This window comes from Haliotis cracherodii, unplaced genomic scaffold, assembly GCF_022045235.1.
Source record: "Haliotis cracherodii isolate W230 unplaced genomic scaffold, xgHalCrac1.p SCAF_9, whole genome shotgun sequence".
Lineage (NCBI taxonomy): Eukaryota > Metazoa > Mollusca > Gastropoda > Lepetellida > Haliotidae > Haliotis > Haliotis cracherodii.
In genome coordinates, this window is record NW_027266343.1 from 43,023,914 (window position 1) to 43,041,264 (window position 17,351).

The 17,351-nt window shown below is 36.7% G+C and overlaps 1 protein-coding gene across 1 annotated transcript in view; it reads right to left on the minus strand.

Moving 5' to 3' along the window:
• Positions 1-7,025: 7,025 nt before the first annotated feature.
• Positions 7,026-17,351, minus strand: part of LOC139452765 (transient receptor potential cation channel subfamily M member-like 2) — a 44,880-nt gene continuing 34,554 nt past the window's right edge. Inside the window, exons 24-27 of the mRNA XM_071234375.1 lie at positions 15,860-15,992; positions 14,950-15,214; positions 12,848-12,868; positions 7,026-10,556 (exon numbers count right to left, since the gene is read on the minus strand). Of these exons, the coding sequence (XP_071090476.1) occupies positions 9,981-10,556; positions 12,848-12,868; positions 14,950-15,214; positions 15,860-15,992 (995 nt within the window). The 3' untranslated portion in view covers positions 7,026-9,980. The remainder of the gene's footprint in view (positions 10,557-12,847; positions 12,869-14,949; positions 15,215-15,859; positions 15,993-17,351) is intronic.

A 17,351-nucleotide genomic window follows, 5' to 3' on the forward strand; every position in this document is an offset into this window, starting at 1 on the left:
CAGGTTTGATTCGTGATCTTTACTTGGTCCCGGCAGTCGAAATCAGGAAACAGTCACAGTTAAATAGGTTTAGATAATGTATTATACTATTATATCTCCCCAAATGCCACTTTCTTTTACAGTTAATCATATATAATGCATGCAGGTTAAAGCAAAGCCTTTTCCCCTAAATACTCTCAACATAGTGTCTGTCTGTCTATTTGAAGTGTTTGGTCAGATTTGGTCTTGGTGGTCAATATCAACCGAGCAATGAATACATAACTGTGTAGACTTTACAAAAATAAAATGGATGATAAATGTACAGAAATTGTTGAAAGGACTGGGTAAGATGTGACCAAACCTACATGTATTAGTCGCAAGTTAAAAATATAAACCTGTCGTCACTTCAGGCTCTAGTATTGTCGGCATCTTGCTCATTGTACCCATCCGAGGTACTACTTTGATGTAAGACCTGAGAGGTTTTACATTTAAATTGTGTAAAGACACTTTTAATATACATCTAGTGTTAATTTAAGACCCTTTTAATATACATCTAGTGTTAATTTAAGACCCTTCTAATATACAACTAGTGTTAATTTTTTTTTACTAGTTAAAAGTCACATGATCTCACAATTGGGATACGATGACATGCATCAACTAAGTCAGCGAGCGTGACTACCCGATCCCGTTTGTTACCTCTTATGACAAGCATAGTCACCTGTTACGGCAAGCATGGTCACCTGTTACGGCAAGGATGGTCACCTGTTACGGCAAGCATGGTCACCTGTTACGACAAGCATAGTCGCCTGTTACGGCAAGCATAGTCACCTGTTACGGCATACATAGTCACCTGTTACGACAAGCATAGTCACCTGTTACGGCAAGCATAGTCACCTGTTACGGCAAGCATGGGTTGCTGAAGACGAATTCTAACCCAGATCTTCATAGGGCCTTGCAGTCAGTTCAAACACTCCGAGAAAATGGGTGAAAATTTAAAACCTCATTTTTTCACTATAACATAATTGCCAGACTGTCAAGACAAGGCAAAGTCTTACTATACAGGATTACACACTAGATACACACTAGATACACACTAGATACACACTGTAAAAAATGCGTGACAAGAGAACAAAACAGAAATCATCATATCATTTATTTGTGAATTTCTACAATTGTCTCATTTTTTCATATTTTTGTTACACAGTCAAGTATTATTATATCACATATGGCTGCACCGATGTCTGCATATGGTGTATTTTGATTACCTAGCTATTGGATTGTGTATATACCACTACACATAAAAGACATGTAAATCAATACTTTCACAAAATAAACAGATTCTTAAACAAAATAGACTAATTTGCTGTAACATACATACATACATTACTCTACAAAATAGCATTATTACCAGTCATCCATATGTATATTTTTCATAAATAGAACAAAATGTTGTTTCAAAAAAACTCTTCTTTTCAATTATATACATTAACTATACATTCCAAGGTCACATGTCTAGAAGGGTATCTATCCCAGACAAGGTAGATTTAAAAAGATGTTAATTACCCCATTGTAAAGTTTAGGGTATCTAAACCTCTTTGCACTTCTTGAAAATGCTAATACAATAATTGGGCAAAGATTGAAACATTTGTGCAATGATATTGCAAAGATTATAACACTAGTGCAATGATATTGCAAAGATTATAACACTAGTGCAATGATATTGCAAAGATTATAACACTAGTGCAATGATATTGCAAAGATTATAACAGTAGTGCAATGATATTGCAAAGATTAAACAGTAGTGCAATGATATTGCAAAGATTATAACACTAGTGCAATGATATTGCAAAGATTATAACACTAGTGCAATGATATTGCAAAGATTATAACAGTAGTGCAATGATATTGCAAAGATTATAACACTAGTGCAATGATATTGCAAAGATTATAACACTAGTGCAATGATATTGCAAAGATTATAACACTAGTGCAAAAATATTGCAAAGATTATAACACTAGTGCAATGATATTGCAAAGATTATAACACTAGTGCAATGATATTGCAAAGATTATAACACTAGTGCAATGATATTGCAAAGATTATAACAGTAGTGCAATGATATTGCAAAGATTATAACACTAGTGCAATGATATTGCAAAGATTATAACAGTAGTGCAATGATATTGCAAAGATTAAACAGTAGTGCAATGATATTGCAAAGATTATAACACTAGTGCAATGATATTGCAAAGATTATAACACTAGTGCAATGATATTGCAAAGATTATAACAGTAGTGCAATGATATTGCAAAGATTATAACACTAGTGCAATGATATTGCAAAGATTATAACACTAGTGCAATGATATTGCAAAGATTATAACACTAGTGCAAAAATATTGCAAAGATTATAACACTAGTGCAATAATATTGCAAAGATTGTTACACTAGTACAACAATATTGCATACACTAGTTCAATGATATTGCAAATATTGTAATGCTAGTGCAATGATATTGCCAAGGAAGTGATACAAGTGCAATGATGTATATTCACTAACCATAGCTCTCAAATGTAACCACTGATAGCGTCATGTAACATAAATGTCATTTATCAATGGTTAACCTTTCTAATTAGATTGCTTTCTGTATAATAAGACCTTTACGTATCAGAAAATCTGTTACATAAAAGACTGAATGGATATTTCAGTCACTGTTTTTTATAAATGCATTATTCAGCATGGATCCAATTAACAACTATGAAAAGCAAAATCAGAGGGGTTAAAATGTTTTTCAAATATTTGGAATGTCTCATAAACAGTAAAACTTTTAATATCAGTGTTAGAATATTCAGTATATTGGCAACCATAAACTGAGTATCACCAGAGATGTTTATCAGAAAGTAAACAAGCAAAAACAATGTACAATATGTCAAGCAATCCTAAATTGGTTCTTTGAACTAGAAAAAGACAAACTTTTAATATCAGTGTTAGAATGTTCAGTATATTGGCAACCATAAACGGAGTATCACCAGAGATGTTTATCAGAAAGTACCGGTAAACAAGATAAATTATTGTACAATATGTCAAGCAATCCTAAACTGGTTCTTTGAACTAAAAAAAGGAAACATTTAAGTCACAGTTGGTATTGTTGTTCAGTAAGTCAATCGGTTGTAACAACTTCTGTATGTATAAAATTTACAAAAAATATTTTTTAAAAAACAAAATAAAATTAATATCGCAGACAAGAGGTTAACAAATGTAAACACACAAGACAAAATGCTAATCAACCAACTGACCAAGACCAGGCCATTCACAACATTCTCACTGAAGGTGTTTATTGTCATAAATGCTATTGGTCAACAAGAATAAAAAGTTAGCTCTTCTGTAAGCAAAACCCAAACCCTGAGAAGCTGTTTACTATTTCTACACTGAATATAAACACACAAAAATGACAACACGATGTATTTGTCAGTACATTGTTTATACGATAACATGCAATAAAACATTTCGCTTAAGTGTTTGTGATTAGGAGATTTGAAGAGAGGACTTTGTCATGATACCGCATTCGACGTAATAAGCGCCCCGCTCTAATAAGTGCCCACGGCGATATTTGCTAATATATTGGCTGGTGAACAATCCCAAAAGGCACCTCTTCCGATTGATCAATGTACACAAGACTTATTTATTCGTGTATAATACACACTCGTGTGTTATATGCACCAATAATTACAGGCAATTGAATTCTGGAAAAATATGTTTGTCGTGTATAATATGCACAGACTTTTCTTTTGTATCATTCAGACTGTCAGCATAAACCACGAAATTTACGATCTTTCAACTCTGTTTTATTTTTCACCCAAATTCTATTAAGAGCCCCCTATGTCTAATTTTAAGAGGGCCCAGGATGCTTATTACGTCGAATATGATAATTTACTTATTGCCTAAGAGACAAGTCATGTGTAATTATTGAATTTCTTTTACATGTATTTAGGGGGAGGGCTTGAAAAAATGTTGCAACAAAATGGAGGTTGTCAGCAAAATATGATACTGTTAAGACCAACTATTTACAGAATCATTGTTATGGGGAAATGTCCAATTCAATGTAGATGTTCCTCACAGCAATCATCCAGGGTTTCCAGATTAACAGTGTCCCTTCTGAAGGGGTTTCACTGTACATGGTGACACTGTCCTAGGCTATTACAATATATCAACTACGGTATTACCCTGCTATCACAGCTGTGTCATGGATGGATTCATATGAGGTATGCATGGACGGTCATGGACGGTCATGGACAGACATAGGTATAAATATTGACCAAAAATAACCATGTTTGAAAAAACTTATCAACACTGGTAAGAAAATAATGGAATGCTGCATTTCACTTGGAGGGAATCACGTTTGAGATATGTATGGACGAAAAGAATTGTTCAAAAACATTAAAACCCAGATCGTGGTTTCTGTTTCCTGTAAGAGGTATCCTATTTCTCTACTTTGAGCAACAACGTAGTAAAACTAAGTACGAAAAAATGTAAACCTTCCAATTGTGACACAACTGATGCAAAAAGCGAGCTGTCGTATCAATTACCCAAACAAAAATATATACAGGGGTATATAAATCAACATAAATGTCATCAACATTATCAATATTGACATGACAGAAACCGGTCAGTATGTAGCTAAAGGCATTACCCTACTGAACAAGCCTTGTTAGAGCATGTTACATATTATGCAGGTCATAGTAAATATCACTGATACTTGATCACCTGGCCAACCTGGTTTATTACCTAACTGGAATTATTCAGATTCAGATGGATGCAGTGATGGTAGCCTAATGGTCCATGTGTTTGTCGCACTGTAGGACCAGGTTTGATTCCGACATGGGTACAATGTGTGCTGCCCTTCCGGATGTCTCCTGCTGTGGTATTGGTGGAGTAATACTAAGTTTGTTGTTTATTGCCGCACTCTAATGCCACACTCTGCAATATTTTGTTTGTTTGTTGTTTACTGCTGCACTCAGCAATATTCCAGCTATATGACAGCGGTCTGTAAATAATTGAGTCTGGACCAGACAATCCAGTGATTGACATCATGAGCATCGAACCACGCAATTGGGGTCAATGACATGCATCGACCAAGTCAGCGCGCCTGACCACCCGATCCTGCCAATCGCCTCTCACAACGAGCATAGACGAATCTTACAGCAAGCATGGATTGCTGAAGACCTATTCTACCCCGAATCCTCATGGGCAGAGAATGCTAAGACCTAAAACCTACTCACTTATATCATATCATACACATATTATTTTTTAAAACATGGCACAAATATTATGAAAAATGTTCTTCCCTCTACCATCGTAGGCAGTTCTTTGTGATAAATCTTCTGCTCCTGTCAAAACTGTGGTAATGCTCTAAAAATATATAGCTTTTATAGAAACCAACAACTCATTTGAATTGAAAAGGAGCCCCAGTGAGATGGTAGATTCAGAGGAAAATCTAGACTTGCTTCATTTAGGGCGTTTGCATTAAAGCAAGGTCTGGATGGAAAAGAAAATAATAAGGTTCAGGGACTGTGAGACAGTCTAACACTGGTGGCATTGGTGACCTTATGTGAGCAATATTTCAACACATTTCAATTTCATACCTTGCACCCATGTAGAGAATCAAACCTAAGCCTTCAGAATTACAGGTGAACACCTTAACCACAAGGCTACCCTACCTCCATTGGTTGAACAGAAGTTACCATGGTTACTAGGTATGTCTGTCTTGGACAAAAATGGCGGAATTAATGTCCTTCCCCAACTGCAGTCCCATCTGAATACATCAGTAATCCAGTTGATGACGACAGGTTGGCCATATTATGCTGGCATTTGTGTAAATCTGGAAAGTTTTGTGATAAGGAAAGAACTGTGAAAAATGCAAGCAACACACACTCCCAACATTTTCATGACAGTAATTTTCATCCTGTTTCCTTATTACCCATAGTCAGTCGTCCAATCAGGATTGTTCACTCACCTGCCACACCTCATCAGTTCGCTTACAAAACACTGAGTAGTCCAGACATACGCCAGCCAGTCTATACTGTGAGATTAACACACCACTCCAACCTTCCCTGTCAACTCCAACACATGTATCAATAGTTTAAAAATCACTGAATGGCACTAAGTTACCCTTTCGTCACACGGACTTCCTCCACATAGAATAAAACATGAGCAAAAGCAGCTTTGATCATTGGTAATCCTATCAACTTTCCAGGCACAGTTGAGGCGATTGTTAGCCACTCGCAAAAAATTCAAGGCGCAAAACTTTCCAGATTTACAGTTCTTCATAATTACAACACATGTAAACATAAACAAAGGACAACTTGCACTGATATGCTGTAAACGCAACAGTAGAACAAATACACCAGCAGTGTATTCATTTGTAGGCATTCTGTGTTAATCACAAAATGTGCATGAAATTTAAAAATATTAATGGTATTAAACACCTGAGAACACACACAAAAAAACAGCAGTAAGTTTGGACAAGTAGTACCCTCTCATGTCATCATAATTTACACGTCAATCTTATATACAAGTCATTCCTGTATTCACTGATACAACAGCTTCTAAATACCCCTTTAAAACACTTATATACAAGTATACATACATTGAATATTCTACCAATACGAACATGGATCATACAAAAACCAACTGTTGAACACAACAAAATTATTGAACCAAAATATGAAGGAAAAATCTTCAAAAGAAATAAAGTTGATTACATTCTTGAAATGAGTATCACGTAAACTTAAATAAAAGCATTATGTATGTTTTTAGATTTATCAGTTGGATACCAAAAAGAAAATTAAGTTTAAAGTTCAAGGCCAGATTCTATTTCACTGTTTAAAGTTTTCACATTTTGCAAGAGGGATGGTTTTATTCACAAACAAATTGAGTGTTGGTTTATTTACTGTGTTCGTATTGATAGAACTTGTATGATTGTCAAGTGTTTGAAACACTCTTAATGAATGATCAAAACAATAAATACAATTGTCATTACAATACAATTGTCATTACAATACAATACATTGTGAATACAATACAATACAATACAGAATACAAAGTCATGTATATTCTCACGACACTTAGCAACACTACCAACAGGGTCACTGTATAACTCTTTAATATCCCATTTTCAGTAATATCTTCAAATTTATTGATAATATCAATCTGTATTATTGAATATATAATATGATGATATAAAAATAGTGTCATGGCACTGTAGCTCACCTGGATATACAGTCATCAGTTTACAAATGTCAACACTTTAAAATAGACAGCCACTGAAAAAAAATTGCTAGAATTGATGATATTTAAAAAGTTTTTTTAATAAATACCTATTACTGATTCTAAAATATAACAAAGTGAACAAAATAGGACGTCATCATGAGGAAAAATGCCCATGCTCTGCAAGTTTGGCACTTTCAGAGAAGTTTCAGACGCAAATATGCATTTTGAGAGAATTTAAGAGCATGAGAGTTTAGGGGTGTGGTCTTAGGTCAATGGAAGGTCAAAGATCTCACAAATCAGAACATGTGTGTAGAGCCCCACTTAACTACACAAATACGAAATATCCTTACAATATGAAACAAAATCTTTCTGTTTGGTCATAGTAAAAAGGTCAAATCAAGGTCAAACTTGAGGTCAAGACAGAATATATTAAGCACCAGCACTAATTACACATGTACCAAAATTCTTTACACTTTAAATAAAACTTGCTGAGTAATTGACACAAACTACTTGTTCAATATCAATGCTGTGTGGGCATATTAAAATCATTCGCACTTCCTTAAATAATTTGGGAGTCTTTTTTGTGGTAAAAATGAATGTGAAGCTTCACTGGCTCAGCGGTTTCTGCGGAGAAGATATGGAGAGGTAATGCATATTGAGAGAGTTTAGGAGCATGGGTAAAGTGCAAAGGTAATATAAAGGTCAAAATCAAAAACATAGCAAACAGAACATATATGTGTTGAGTCGCACTACTAACTACACAAATACCAAATTTCATTACATTTTGAAACAAAATGGCTGAGAAATTTCCATGAGGAGCTTCATCCCCAAGATAAACGGTCAAACCAAGGAACAAATTAGTTAAGAAGTTATAATACCGCAAAAAACATAATATATATGAACAGCCAACAACTAACACCACATGTACCAAATTATATTTCATTTGAGTAAAATCTTGCCATTACTTGACTTGTAATGTCATTAAATAGCTTTTTTATATTATATGGCCACCACGCCTGCCATATTCAAAATTGAATTTAAAATTTTTGAACAAATTTTGGGGAATTATGTATGTGAAGTTTCATTGGTCTAGTGGCTTTTAATGAGAAGATGTTTATGACGAACAAACAGAACCCAACATACACTCACATGACCTTCAGTCAGGTGAGCTAAGACTCACAAGTGAAAATGAGTTCAGCTTCGTTTGTAAATACTGGACAAAAATAAACCTTACCGGTATATTGGACAAAATATTCTAAAATAGGAAACATCTTCCCTGTAGTCAGAGGTTCAAGGTAAAACTGGTTCGTAAGACTATCTATGGCAGGAGTTTATGCAATACAAGCATCTTGCTGGACGGGTTTCTCTGCATCTCATGCCTAGGAATATCATGTGGACATCATTTCAAGAATTATGCATATCTAGCTGTGCTTAATATCATAATGGCCCTTATCAAAATCCAAAGTCGGAGAAAGTGCCACTGGATTTCCATGACAAAGGAGCATATTCACAAAGCTTAGAGATCATGTAAAACTGACTCATGTCATCATACTTGAGGCTACAATTACCAATATATTACATATAAGGGCTGGGACGAGTCCAAATTTCCTACCCGTGGACCCGACCTCATATTTCCCTACACTGGTACCCGCCTGTAGGTTTCAAGAGTTGGATACAAAATGTCCAATTAGGGAATTGTTTTACCAGGGCCCTGGCAAAATCAATTTAGATACACATATTAAGCAATCTGGTCATGCACGCACTGAAGCTGACTGAAGCTTCATCCCAAATTCAAATACCCAAGCTGTTCAGAAAGAAGGGACAAGAATGTTATATTATCAACAAAGATAAGATATATATATGTATTGGCACCAATATCAGGCAATAGCATACATGGCACTCTCAGTTCAGTGACACAGAAATACACTCTTTCAGACATATAGGAATATTATTAAACAACAACAACTGGCATTAGGACAAAATTCAATCTACAGTCTACCTACTTGGTCAGAAAACCCATATGAGACGTCGTTGTTTTTCAGGCCCCAAAATTATGTATGACTTCTGTTTCAGCCCATCAAAGAAAAGGGCAGGTAATTCAGTATCGTTGAGGTTTCTTCTGACATTCTTTTATACGAATAACAGTACTTTGCCGTATGTTGGAAAAATCTGCTTCAACGACAATTAAGTGTCACCCTGTTGAAGATAGTGACTGGTTTGTCTATCAGGAAGTGCAACAAATTTATGATAGTGGCTTCAAATATAAAAATGCAGTTGTGCAACTCGGGAAATACTTGAAAAATGGAATAGGGGTTGAGGGCTCCTGAGTAGGGATGGTTGAGAAACAAGAAACACATAGGCAGAGGGTTTTTTGGCCTTTAGGGATCAACGTCTTAAGGAAATACTTCTGACCCAAATTTATGCTTCAGTAGTGGTAACAGTTGCGTTGGGAATTGATCTCCTTGGAATTTGTCATGTTAAACTTCTATTTCTAAAAGTACATGTCATTTCAGCCTAAACTGCCTTGCAAATGGATCATGCATCATTGGAAACTTTTGCCTTATAATCAGATCAGGAGATGATCAAATTTCTAACACTGTAGTCCATGTTTATGCAAATTTGAAGGATCTCGTTTACTGTGTGAATGTGACTTCTAAGTTTGTCACATCATTGAAAATCTTATCCAACAAAAAATGACATCATTTCAACAATTCTCAGCACAGCATCATATCTACCTATACTTATTCCTCGAATAGCTGTGATCTTGTGATGCGCTAGATCTCTCCAGTTCCATCAACCGTTCCTCCAGATCAGAAATACGCTTTCTTTCCTGTCTCCTTGCACGTCTGTTTGCTAGAAATCGAGAACTTTGGGCTGATTTGGAAACATTCTCATCATCAGAGAAATCAGGGGACTGCAGTTCTCGGGGAATCTCCTTAGTTTGAATGTTCAGAGTATTCAGACTTCTTGACGTCTGCTTCCCATATATATCATCCTCTGACTCACTCCAGGGTAGCGCCTCTGATCTGGATTTCAAGAAACTTTGTCGTGGGGAGAGTGGAATTAATCCTCGTGGCGCTGAAGGCAGTGGATGCCCTCTAGTCGGTGAGCTGTCGCTGTCCATATGTTTGAAGGAGTACTCCGGTTTACGATCATAATCCGCAAGGTTGATGTTTAGCTCCTTGTCCTCATCATCTTCAAACCTGTCTCTCTTCTTCTTCTTCTTCTCCTTCTTGGACTCCCTCTTAGGTTCCTTCTTTGCCTTCTTCTTCTTGTGTTTCTTCTTCACTTCATCCATTACAACGTCCTAGAAGAAGAAGAAGTTGAAGAAAGCTTAGTTCGGCAAGGGAGGAAACTGGACTTTTATAGTCAGTTAACTCACTTGCCTCGGGAAGAAGCAGACCCACACAACCTTTTCCAGACGCCTGAAACTTGTCAACCAAACAGATATATTCTAAACCATTTGGACATCACCAGAACGGGTGATAGATGACCACATCAATATCTAGCTGTATATACTTTAATCCTTTATGTTGTCCAGTGCAATACAACTTTGAAACAGAAAGTCCCATGTCTCTAACTACCTTGACAGGCAACTGCTTCATATTAATAAGATACTGTCTAAACATAAACCCTCCGACTTGAAAGCCTTACGTCTGCATAAGTCAACAGTTATTTTACAAGGTAGTAGAAGGTACTGTCTAAATATAAACCATCTGATTTGAAAGCCTTACGTCTGCGTAAGTCAACAGTTATTTTACGAGGTAGTAGAAGGTACTGTCTAAATATAAACCATCTGACTTGAAAGCCTTACGTCTGCGTAAGTCAACAGTTATTTTACGAGGTAGTAGACTCTGTGACAGAGTCCACCCATCTGCAACAGTATACATTCTACCATGACATTTAATGATGATATAATTTGATTGGTTAAATTTACTAAATTTGAAGTAGTTAATGAGAGTTTGTTCTGTTTGGTTGTGGGGCGGTCGGGTACCCTGGTGGTTAAAGCATTAGCTTGTCACGCCAAAGACCCGGGTTCGATTCCCGACATGGGTACAATGTGTGAAAACCATTTCTGGTTTCCCCCGACATGATATTGCTGGAATATTGCTAAAAGCGGCGTAAAACCTGGGTCTTGATGAGCTAACGCTTTAACCACTAGGCTACCCGACCGCCCCTCAAAATTTGAAACAGAATAGGTTGACCTCCTCAATAAAAACTTATTCACTAATTGTTCTTTTGTTTAGTTTTAACAGTAAACAAGTGAAAACATGTAAAGTTACAGTCCCTTAAGAAACAATAAAATATCAGACACTAGGAATCCAATGCAAAGTTTGGACATCCTCCAGATGACATCATCACCAAGATTAAATGTGTATTCAACTTCGTGCTATGTGGCCTTCACTCTCACAAACTGGACAAAATCTACATGTTACAAACTGTGAATTAAAACATGTTTGTTAATGTCTCAGATAAAAGTACAATGTTTTAGTAATAGGTTTTCTCATGATGTAATATCAAAACTTCACAAATAAACATCAAATAAATAACCCTTGAAAAGTAAAATTCAGCCATGAATGTTGTGTTTTAGTAGTTTTGCAGCTGTGTCACCAAAGAGGACACCAACATCATGCTGGGACAAAGCAACCAAAACATCCAATGTAAGCCAACACACCACCCATTGTGCTACCCCAGGCAGGAATGAATGAAGAGTTGCCATGGTAACAGGTGTGAATTGAATGCTTTTGTGGAATGTTTTGCCAATACATGCAGAGTGAATCTATCCGTGCTAACTGGTTAGAATGTTCTACATTCTCAATCCAAATATTTTCACACAAAAAAGCTTACATTACAAATGTTTACTATTTTCATTACAAGTAACCTGTAAATTTCCAAAATCACAAACAAGAATGCATAATATTTATGAAAATTTGTACACAATTAATAGAAAATTGATAACAAACATTTTGTCATTACCTTCTTTCTCGATAATATTGTAATCTTTAACCATTTGAAGCAAAGTGAATTCCGGTGAAATAATAATGATATTTTGTAAGGATAGGGATTGGCTATATAGAAGCTCCACTATCATGGTTAAGGATATGAAAGACGATATTGAAAGTTGTCATATACAAAGAGGGAGAATGTGAATAATCTAATAGCTGTTGTTAGTGTATAATTCTGTTTCTTCATGCACCACAGAAATGTTCGCCATTTTCATGGATGTCAAAAATGTTTCAAATTTCAATAATTTTGCTTTTTCATTTTTCATTTAGGGACTGGTCATTTATTATAGGCGTAGGGGGCCAGTGATAAAAAGCAAATAAAAAGCAATCGAACATTTTTTAGGGACTGGTGATTTATTAGTGGGGGTCGGTAAAACATAATACAGTCCTATCAATCCTCCCCCTACCCTCTAAAATAAATGACTAGTCCTTAAATGAAAAGCAAAATTATCGAAATTTGAAACATTTTGAAACTATAATAATCAAATATAATGTATTATTTAACATGTTTAAGAACATAATTCAATCTGTTATCTGTGATCGTGACACATTTCATAGACAATTATCAGACAAACAAAAATGTGATGTTCACCTTTTTCCTTGATGTTTCCCCCTGAAATTAATATCATAATGATTGGAGACAATGGAATATAGCTTTCATTAAACGAGTAGTTTGTAATTTATTTTAACAAGTGTATCGTCTTGTACATGTTGTATCGATACAGAGAAAAAATATATTTTGTGTATTGCATTGTCGCATGAAAACTCAAGGTGCCCTCCCTATTGCTGCCACCAGTCAAAGCTCCCCACTGTGCCAGGTGGCCTACAACCATGCATGGAGTTGAGAACTCACAACAAGTGATACAGAATAGTCTTCCCCAAGCTAAGTTGTTTTCTTTAGCATGTAATTAGCATAGTGACAATGTAAGGGGGAGTGGGGGTGGTTTTCTATTAGTCTGCAATCTCGAACCAATCTGACGAAACAATCAAACAAATGTAAATGCATCTGGAAAATAGTGGGTAATCATAAACTTTTCACCAATTCACCAAAATGGCATTCCCAAAGACATACACCAAAAATATACATTTGGGGTTTGAGGGAATAGTTGTTGACATGGCTGCTTGCCTACGAGCTGCAGGAATGATGCTGGAGGGTGACGAAGGTGTCACGTGCCAGGCAGGAGCTTGTTTGAATGTTTAGAAAGGGAGACAACTATACAGACAGATCGATGGTGATCACAGGAATATTCTTCTTCTACAAGGCTCAGTGAGTGAATGAATGTCGTGCTGCAGTCAGTAATGTTACAGCTATTCACACACCATGTAAATACTTAAGTCTTGGTCAGGCAAACCAATGGTTGACACTGTCTCGATCCAAATGTTATAATGCATATACTTGAGCAGATACAACTCATGAATATTAATTAGACCATTCACTAAGTTAACAGATCGTTATTATAACAGAAACAAACGTATGTTTTCCATGTAATTCTAAAATGATATTATTTGTTACTAACTGTCCGGTGAACTAAACAATTTAAATTTAAACAATTTATAATTCATCATATCATGAATACGTAACAACTTGTAATGTGTGTGAAAAGTCGTACTTAAATATGCTATTTGAAGGGGCGTGGCGTAAATGCAAATGTCCGATTGGGATTTTAAATTTTCCGGACCCCTGGTTGACAGAGTGAGCAACAATCCCACTACAAGGGTTCCATGACCCAGAGGCCACATAAAGAAACTCGCCCTAACTGATCACAGCACTACGACTTCATAAGTCTAGGCGTTACGATCATCTTAGAACTAAGATTGCTTTGTGGAACAGGACCGGGATCTTTTCTAACCATCTCTTATGACAAGCATTGGGTACTGGGGACAAATTCCACCCCCGATCACACCCCAGGGTACTTCAGTGTGTTTTGAATCAGTTACGTTCTTAGGTACACAAGATACTTGAATCGTCAGTTTGTGAGATCACGATACTCTATAAATAGAACAGAAACAAACTGAGTTATCTCCCATAATGGCAGAAGTAGCATAGCGCCACCAGTAAGCATGGCAGATTACAAGAACGTGGAGGATGAGGAAGCCCCGACTAACTGTTACAGTTAATTAGCATCCCTTAATTTCAAACTGTTTTGTTCTTGTAGTTTTCTTTGTTAAAGTTTTTGAGCTAACAATAAATAGATGTTTGAAGAAAGAGGTTTTAGAGCTGTATTTCAGTGATTTCATCATTACTTACTATTTGATGTCGTGTATCGTGATACCAGTCAGTTCATATCATTATACAAATCATATCGCAAGATACAAGGCGATACTCAGCTCTAGTTTTAAGAGACCACACCAACACAAACATTGCCAGAGAATTATTGAATGTACAACATCCACCTCTAACTTATGTTTGTTATAAAGGTCTTCTGGTGCCTCTGCACGTTATACAAATCATATCACAAGATACAAGGCGATACTCAGCTCTAGTTTTAAGAGACCACACCAACACAAACATTGCCAGAGAATTATTGAATGTACAACACCCACCTCTAACTTATGTTTGTTATAAAGGTCTTCTGGTGCCTCTGCACGTTATACAAATCATATCGCAAGATACAAGGCGATACTCAGCTCTAGTTTTAAGAGACCACACCAACACAAACATTGCCAGAGAATTATTGAATGTACAACACCCACCTCTAGCTTATGTTTGTTGTATAGGTCTTCCGGTGCCTCTGCGAAAAGGTTGTCAATGTTGAGCCCTTCCTGTAGCCTCTGCTCCTCGTCACGTAGCTTCAGGACACTCTTAATGGACGGCCATCTTGATATTTTCTTCTCAGGCTTCTGTTCCTTCACCGGCTGGGGCAGGGTCTGTGTTTGTCCAAGCATTGTAGTTTCTGTGCCGAAGCCGTGTTGTTCTGCTATGAGTTCATCCTCGATCAACTTGGTCAATTCATCAACTCTGAAGAAACAATAATTTGTATAACTTCACAAGAAATCATTCAGACAGTTTTGTCGCTCTGGCTTTACTAGGCTCATAGAATGACGGTCATTGTTTAAGAAAGCATTTATCAGTTTACAAACAATGAGTTTTGTTTGATGAGGAAAATACTTTGTCTCTTCATTTATAAAATCGAGGAAAAAATTTCATGGAGAGATTTGGGCTAAAAAAATAATAGTCTTGGTTCTCAGGCACTGCTTACCTCATCATAAAGTGTGCCACACATTTGTTTTTATTTCCATTTTAAAAGACAAAACACAAAATCCTTAAATATTCCTGGTCCAACAGAAATCCAAAACTCTATTCCAGTATTTTACTCATCAAGGAATACATTTATGAAGGGAGTCCCTTTCCTAGGTTGATTGTACACAACTGTTTATTTGGTTACATACCAGTTTGAACATCACCCCAGGGTAACCAATGACTGAAAGAATTACCATTTAGGAGACACCCAAGAGTATAGCTATGATTGCAGTCAGAAATTAGCCACCACACAATATCATAACAGGCAAACAGACAATTCACAGGCCTTCCATTCCTATGTGGAAGCCTATTCTGGGCTGGAATCCTCCAAGGGCTGGATGACACCATTAAGGGACTACTCACCTCTTCTGCAGGTTTTTCACCTTGGTCTCCAGGCTGTTGGACTGACTGGCCTTCTCATGGCGGAGGTAGTTGGCCATCATCTCCTTCTCAAACAGCTGCAGGTACGCCAGATGCCGCTGTAGGTACTGCTGGGCTGGAACACAAAGAGATCCTCACAGGGTTTTACCTTGACCTTCAAAACTAGGGGTCCAGTGGACACCCAATTATTAATTTCAATGGTCCTCAAAATATGAGGATCCTGTAAAGTAATGAAATGGTGTACTGTACTGTACAATACTATACCAAGATTTAAAAATTACTTGAATTACAATGGGGTGGTCGGGTAGCCTAGTGGTTAAAGCGTTCGCTCGTCACGCCGAAGACCCGGGTTCAATTCCCAACATGGGTACAATGTGTGAAGCCCATTTCTGGTGTCCCCGCTATGATATTGCTGGAATATTGCTAAAAGCTGCATAACACCGTACTCACTCACACTTAATTACAGGACCTTCAAATTTTTTCAAGTCAATCACCTGATGAAGGAGTAATCATATACTCAGAAACATTGTGTTCCTCATAATAAAGAAGTTAACATCCATTAATTCCCTTCCTTTATATTTCTTGTCAAGATTTTGGTACAATGACTATTGTGTGTCCCACTGGATGTAATACTTTTCTTTCTGCTTCCATTCTACACTGGATGCACATTCATGCGTCATGTAAAAACCTGTCCCAAGATAATCATTCTGTCCATTCTGTCATGAGTTACAGTGTCCAAAGAGACATAAATTGTGTCTACTTTGTCATGAAAGAGTCGCCATGTCAGTTAAAAGTTGTAGTAACAACTAAAGAATTGCCATGTCCATTACAGAATTGTTCATACAATACTTGTCATGTCCATTAAGTAGTCTCTTTGGCCATTAGAGTGTGCCAAATCCACATAGAGTCACAATGTCTGTTAAAGAGTCACAGCATCCAATTAAGAGTTGCCAAATCCACATAGAGTCACAATGTCCGTTAAAGAGTCACAGCGTCCAATTAAGAGTTGCCAAATCCACATAGAGTCACTCTGTCCGTTAAAGAGTCACAGCGTCCAATTAAGAGTTGCCAAATCCACATAGAGTCACACTGTCCGTTAAAGAGTCACAGCATCCAATTAAGAGTTGCCAAATCCACATAGAGTCACAATGTCCGTTAAAGAGTCACAGCGTCCAATTAAGAGTTGCCAAATCCACATAGAGTCACTCTGTCCGTTAAAGAGTCACAGCGTCCAATTAAGAGTTGCCAAATCCACATAGAGTCACAATGTCCGTTAAAGAGTCACAGCGTCCAATTAAGAGTTGCCAGATCCACATAGAGTCACACTGTCCGTTAAAGAGTCACAGCATCCAATTAAGAGTTGCTAAATCCACATAGAGTCACACTGTCCGTTAAAGAGTCACAGCGTCCAATTAAGAGTTGCCAAATCCACATAGAGTCACAATGTCCGTTAAAGAGTCACAGCGTCCAATTA